The sequence below is a fragment of the Olea europaea genome, chromosome 8 (genome assembly GCF_002742605.1).
Source record: "Olea europaea var. sylvestris chromosome 8, O_europaea_v1, whole genome shotgun sequence".
NCBI lineage: Eukaryota > Viridiplantae > Streptophyta > Magnoliopsida > Lamiales > Oleaceae > Olea > Olea europaea.
Genome location: NC_036244.1, coordinates 13,711,684 through 13,718,421, shown reverse-complemented (window position 1 = coordinate 13,718,421; position 6,738 = coordinate 13,711,684). Strand labels below are relative to the sequence as shown.

At 36.2% G+C, this 6,738-nt stretch overlaps 1 protein-coding gene across 2 annotated transcripts; it reads right to left on the bottom strand.

The window, feature by feature from the left end:
* Window positions 1-798: 798 nt before the first annotated feature.
* On the bottom strand, window positions 799-4,756 carry LOC111398874 (BTB/POZ domain-containing protein At1g67900-like). Of its 2 annotated transcripts, XM_023026020.1 has the most exons (6): window positions 4,354-4,756; window positions 3,945-4,004; window positions 3,759-3,844; window positions 3,508-3,577; window positions 2,065-3,327; window positions 799-1,629 (listed from the first exon to the last, which is right to left on the bottom strand). In XM_023026020.1, exons 3-6 carry the CDS (start codon window positions 3,815-3,817, stop codon window positions 1,162-1,164), a joined length of 1,860 nt encoding a protein of 619 aa, XP_022881788.1. In that variant the 5' UTR covers window positions 3,818-3,844; window positions 3,945-4,004; window positions 4,354-4,756; the 3' UTR covers window positions 799-1,161. The 2 variants fall into 2 exon arrangements, with proteins under 2 accessions (XP_022881788.1, XP_022881787.1); XM_023026019.1 differs by having other exon boundaries at window positions 3,759-4,004.
* Between the last annotated feature and the right edge of the window lie 1,982 nt (window positions 4,757-6,738).

The window sequence follows — 6,738 nt, the reverse complement described above, 5'->3', positions numbered from 1 at the left end:
TAAAATACTTGGAAGAACTGATATGCTGACACACTAATCTTTTAAAGGAAAAAGTCAAACGAACATCATGGTTGACACAATGGATGACTGGTCCCTCACATGCCGAGGTGGGTCCCGCCTGAATAAAATAATCCCGACCCCATGTGTGGGTGTATATTTTGTCAACCCCGATGTCACCCGTAGCTCAATCCTCTTTGAAATGTGGAGTTAATAATTGAGGAATCAGATTAATGTTAATCTTTTCCTATAATAAGACAAAAGCACTTTGAGCATCTTCCAGAAAAATTAGATTAGTATACCTAGATAGAATTTCACTGTCAGTTGCTGTGAATTTCAAGATACTTCATATAAGGATTAATTGCTAATAACATCAGATTATTCCTGTCATAAGATATGAAAGATCTTGATGTTCACAGAACTGCCAGAATTTCTTGTTATATATGCTGGATTAGATTGCTCTGAGAAGTATCAAGAAAAAAATAAACTAAATTCTTACGGTATAATATACGTACCACATGTTGACAAAAATATTTCAGTTGAGGTATTTTCTTCTTTTTCTTAACCTTAGGCAAAACAATAGCGTTCGATCTTCACTTCAGCTCTCTATTATTTCTTGCTCAAACCCAAAAAATCTTGTCAAATAATCACCACCCTTTCTGATAACAACAATATATAGTAAACTGCAGGGCATGAAATGTCGAGAAAAAAAGAAACTAAATTGCTTGCTTATGGCATGTTTGGTTATGGAGATTATGTAACACTCTGTCTAGTACTAAGGAAGGAAAAAACAAGTAATAATCTTGTTAATTATACTGTCGAGTATTGTGTTCTGAACATGCAGTTACAATGTCGAATGTCATGAAGTTGAAACTCATTTCTAGAGACAGGAAGTAATGGATACATATAAACTCCACCAGCATTTGCTCTACCACATTTTAGTTTCACAAGTGCTTCATTCCAGTTTGCACGAAGAGAGAATTTCCCTCTTTGTCAAAATTTACTATCTCCTTACGTTATTATCACAGGTTACACCAATAATTCACAGTGATTTTGTTTTTCCTAAAGAGTACAAAGATTTCTGCTCGATAACGGAAGAAAGTAATAAAAGTGGCAATTTAGTTTATCTGGACCACCCCAACCAGAAATTGAATAAAACTTCTATCAATTCTTTTCACTTGCATTTCTATTGATGGACCACAGCTTACTGAACATACTTTTAGATCTGTTAGGCTTGGAAGATTTTTCCATCACTTCGGAAAAGTTTTCGTCTAAGTCCTCATCTTCTGCCAGTCTCATCTTAAGGGTTGAAAGGTTTGACTTTGGTGATTTGAGCCCGGCCATACTCCATTTATCTTCTGGTGCCACTGCTCCATTGGTGCTAAAAGTAGCTTTAACCTTTGACTGGTTATTATGAGCGGAGAAAAGCTCTGAGATATTGCTCGGAAGCTCAATCACCTGGCCGCCAGCCATTGCAGCACGAGCTTGCTCGAAGAAGAGAACTTGTACTACCACTCTTAGTGGGAGCATTTCATTTTGTGCAGCATGCATGCAGGCTTCCATGGATAACTTTTTGCAGTCTAATATTCGACACAGGCGTTTCCTTTCGCTCTTATTGAGTTCTGGATGCCCCTGCACATTCAATTACAGATATTTGCGTATCACTTCTAACATTACTAATAATGAATTGTTCCACGGAATAACAATTCGAAATCAACTTGAAAAAGGAAAATAGAAGAAGATAAGTATAGTGCAACACAAATTTCTATTAAACTCATCTGGTATGCTTGTCAAGGTGATTTAGACAATACTCAACAGTATTAAGACACAATGTTATGATCAAATAATGCATAGTTCGGGTAAAATATTTAGGCGTTAATAATAATTAAGACCTACACCAATATGACATCAGGATTTAATAGATTGTTTCAAGCTAAATTGGGAGACAGAGGAGTTTTCATAGGGAGGCATATACTCCTCAAAATTCTCTTGAATCGGTGATTATGGAATTAGATGATGATGCATGAAAGGAATAAGCATATTATCATGTGTTGTCTGTAATTCTACCTTTAGATAGATGTCAATAGCTTTGTAGAGGTCATCATGGTCGAGCCTTGTGAATTCTGGAATTGCTTCTGCTACTGCAATGAACGTCGACAAGTGCAAATTTTTGTCCCTCGCTATCTCTTGGAGAAACCCATCCACAAGCTTTGCTACCTTGAGTTTGGAACTATGTGATGCAGAAGATGATCTCCTACTCTCTTGAAACTCAAGTTCAACATTTTCCGCCGAACGAGACCTTCTCCTTTCGAAATCCCCCTTGCATCTCGCAGGACTTGTAGGGGGACTTTGTCCTTGTAACATAAATTGCTCGAATATGGTCATAACAAGATCTACATCGTATATAATGCCATCTGTGTTCGATAATGATGGAATTAACAAATCTCCAACTGTGGCTTCTTCCAATTGAACTGCAACCCTTCTTGCCAATTCCATCTTTGAAGAGGATGACGCTTTTAGTATATTGGCCGCCTTCAACAGTTTCAAAAGAAAACTACATGAAGCTGAGCCTTTCTCTGCTGGCAATAAACTAACAATTGACTCCAACAACAGCCGGTGTTTTGAAGTCACCTCCCCAGTCGAGCCCAACTCGTGATCAGATTCTGCTTGTTTCTCAATATGTAAGTACTTCGATATGTTTGGTAGCCAACGCGATGCATAAATTCGCAATGCGTCTCCAATGAGATTCGAGGGGACCTTCCCACCTGATTTGATGTCAATCATTGTTCTCCAATAAAGATCCATCCCCAATTCTGCTAAATCTTCAGCCCACCAGCCTTTACTTGTATTTTTATGCCTTTGGCTCTCTGATCCATTGCAGGATACATCATCTCTACCTCTTCTCGAATAACTATGGGATAGACTCACCTTCGATGGATGGGCCGAAACTTTTGAAGCAATGGCTTCAATACATCGACTCGTTATCCCAAGATCTTCAGACCACAAGGGGAAGGATTTGGTACTTTGTAAAGTTACAATAGAGTCCCTCCATCCATGAAGTATGCAAGAATTGAAGAAAATTTCAATCTTGCAAATTAAATTGCCCTTCTCAACATCCTCCGTCATTTGAAGGTATTCTGCAGCACATCGAACCGATACAATGTTGTAGGCACTGAGAGTAATTGTGATTCCATAGCAGAATTTTGCACAGAGCTCAAATGCTTCCAACCCACCAGGAAAATCAGGGAGTTGGACTATTTGGTGTTGTGAGGATTCAGGGCTTCCTGAACACAGTTTCTGCAGGCACAGGCTCTTGGATAGCAGGGGAAACTGCATTGTAAATTAACTCAAACTATCAGTCCGCGTTTGATACACCTTTACATGACTTTATGATGCAACAAAAAACAAAAAACAAAATAAATTTAAATCACCCTTTTTTTCCCTAGAAATTTTCCCTTATTATATATATATTCAAAAGTATACAAAAAAAATAAAAATGAGAAAACTCACCTTGTGAAGTAAATATCTGCTTTCTTTCACTTGAATTATAAGATCACTAGAAACCTCAGATGACACAGACCTGCATCAACACCACAAGGTCTAAAGTTTTCTTGTTCATAAATACCCCCACATAAAATATGAACATCAAAATTCCCAGAATGAAAAAAAAAATAATAATAAAATAAAATTATAATCAACAAATGACATTTTAAATTTTAAAAATCAAGAAAAAATTAAAAAGAATTAAGTAATGAAAGTACCTCACAGCCTCAGTAGTGAAGAAAGTATCAGGGCGAGATCCGAGTTTCATAAACTTCATTTCTGAGTCTTGTTTATGCTTCTAAACCTAAGTATTTACAAGAAGGAGCAGCACCACCATAGGAGAGTGAGACAAAGAACGAACTTTATTAAACTGTTGAAACCTTCACTTTTTAAGACACCGCTACCTCAGAAAGTTCCACCTCCAGCTGCCAGCAATAGATTTTGTCGGAACCACTAACAAATTCCTGTATTTATTTTCCCCAAGATTGGTTAAAAAGAAAAAAGAAAAAAGAAAAGAGAAAAGAAAAAATGTTAAAGTAATCCCACAACCAGAAGTTGAGGAAACTTTAAGCTGAAGAAGATTAAAAATGCAGATTTTCAAGAAATTCAAGAAATTTACATAAGAATTCCTGTTACTTCAGTAAAAAAATCTATCCAGAGCAAACCAAAGAAATATCATACATTAACATAGTATCATACTATCATATGACACCACTTTAGTGAGAGGAGAAAAAAGTATGTAGTACTCAATTTGGGAAAGACAGAATAAAATATGACCACAAGCTGAAGATTTTAAGGTTGTTTTGTACTCACAAAAACTGACAATCATTCCCCGGTGACTGGTTTTTTCTTTTTTAACTTCAGAGCGAGCGTTAGATACGCAATAGTGAGCAGAATAATGAGATTTCAACTTATTTTTCTTCACTTTAACTTAATTTGTTGATAGCCCCCATTCCAGCCTGCAGGCAATGAAAGAAAGGCGATGTCCATGTGATTATGCTTCCCCTACTTGCCTTCCTCTCTCTCATTATTGCCACATCAATATTACAAGAACCATTCTTTACATAGCAATATTATTTTAGTCAAAGACTAGTTTTTATAATCAAGATGGTACGCCGCTATATGATTAGTATTTTTAAAACTGGAGAATAAAAATATTTTTAATTTATATTATTTTGCTAAAATAGCTTGAAAGTATGTATTGAAAATAAAGGAGGGGCTGGAGATGAAAGGATGCTAAAAAGAGGAAAAGGATGTCTGTATTAAAGTATTCTTGCATACAGGCCTTAAGTTCATGATATATATATTCTAATCGGACTGAAATTTCCTTTAATTTTTTAGCAAATAATCCCATAGCTTTTCTCCATGAGTTAGTGCATGAGGGGCCATGCACATTCAATACATTTGAATACTTGTGTGGAACCAAGAAAATACAATTTGGCATGTAAATTCTTATGGTAATTTGGTAATTTGATGTAGACAAAATCGGAAAGTAGATGAGTCTTTATCCATCTCAAGTAGATATATTTATCCTTTTAGAAACTAGAAATATGTTGTCTCTAGGAATTGTTTGTACCTCTTCTTAAAGTTTAACTTGTTGAAATAGTAATGAAACAATACCTCCGTTTCCCTTGGATACATACGGTGTTTCTACTATTCCAACAAGCAAGTGTTTCCTTAAAAAATGAGGGCGGAACTTTCTCCCCCGTTTTATCTCCGACGTGAGAATTAGTATTGAGTGAGGAAAAGTAAAGAAGGTAGTCAAATAGTCAAAGTTTTTCTGAGAGATACCTGTTTCGCCTTGGGTGTATTTATAGGTGCTTGAAGCCACGTGAATGCTGTGCAAGTACGGTTCCACGTGTCTCACGTACCTCTTCCACTATCCCACATTCTGAGTGGGGGCCTCCAACTATCTGACAATTGGTTGCATCTGTGATAACCGTTAAGCGATTTCCATCCAATTTATTGATGATTTTATGGTTAAGTGTTGGGTCAGCTGCATGGTGGTATGGATTGATGGCCCAGTACAGACGTAGAGTGCTCATGGGGGTCAACGGCCTAGAATGGACGTAAAGTGCTCATGAGGTCAACGGTCGGGTATGGACGTAGAGTGTTTATGGGTGTCGACGGTCGACATGGACATAGATTGCTCATGAGGTCGACAGTCGGACATTGACGTAGTGCTCACGAGGGTTGACAATTGGGCACTAATGTAGTGTTCATGGGGGTCGATGGTCGGGCATGGATGTAGAGTGCTCATGGGATCAACGGTCGGGCATGGACGTAAAGTGTTCATAGGGTCGACGGCCTAGTATAGACGTAGAGTGCTCATAAGGGTCGAAGGTCGGGCATAAATGTAGAGTGCTCATGAAGGTCGACGGTTGGGCATGGACGTAGAGGGCCTCAGAGTGGTCGACAACTAGGCATGAATGTAGAGCACCTATTGAGTAGTCTTCACCTCGTTGATCATAGTAGATAATTATTAATGTCATCCAACATCACTTGTTATAGCCAAAACAATTTTTTATCAACATATACTCTTCACATGCTGGTAATTGATTTTTACTTCAAAAACTTGATACGTATCCGGTTCATAAATGATTCGACTTTTCAAAATTTAAGCAGTTAGATTTATAATTTATATATGTAAATTTTCTTCTATGTTACGAGTGTATATAATTTCCTTGTATGAAAAATATAATACTGTTATTAAATGGTTGTGATTAATCCCAAAAAACGTTGTACTCCAAGATAACTTATTTTGTTAGAGTTAATTCATTTTTTTTAAGAATAAAAGCCTTTTTTTTTTTTTATAAAACAAAAAGTTATTTGTTGTGGCCTTATTGCATTTGATAATTATCTACATAATCATTTATGTCTTAAAAGGAGTCAAGCCTTAGCTGGCATATCATCTCATCTTTTTTGCTTTTCATTACAAGATAATCCTTCCATTAATTATTTTATTTTACTTTTTTATTTACATAAAGTAGAATATGCATGTATTTGATTTATTATGATAAACAAATAAAATTAGCCCACTGATTATTTTGTTGGAAAGTTGAATTAATTTTTTTGAATGCAGAAGCTTGGATATTGTCAAAACCACCTCTCTAAAAGCTTAAGTTATTATAATCAAGAGTTTCAATTTTCATCAAAAGTATATTACATGGAATTTTCTTTATTGTTGAGTCAAGAATA

Bases quoted from the DNA above. Each gene is read 5' to 3' on its own strand.
- LOC111398874 (XM_023026019.1), bottom strand. From the start codon at position 3,817: ATGAAGTTTATGAAACTCGGATCTCGCCCTGATACTTTCTTCACTACT. The intron at 3,578-3,758 runs GTACTTTCATTA...GTGTTGATGCAG, and splicing joins TTCACTACTGAGGCTGTGAG to GTCTGTGTCATCTGAGGTTT. The intron at 3,328-3,507 runs GTGAGTTTTCTC...TTTACAATGCAG, and splicing joins GCAGATATTTACTTCACAAG to TTTCCCCTGCTATCCAAGAG.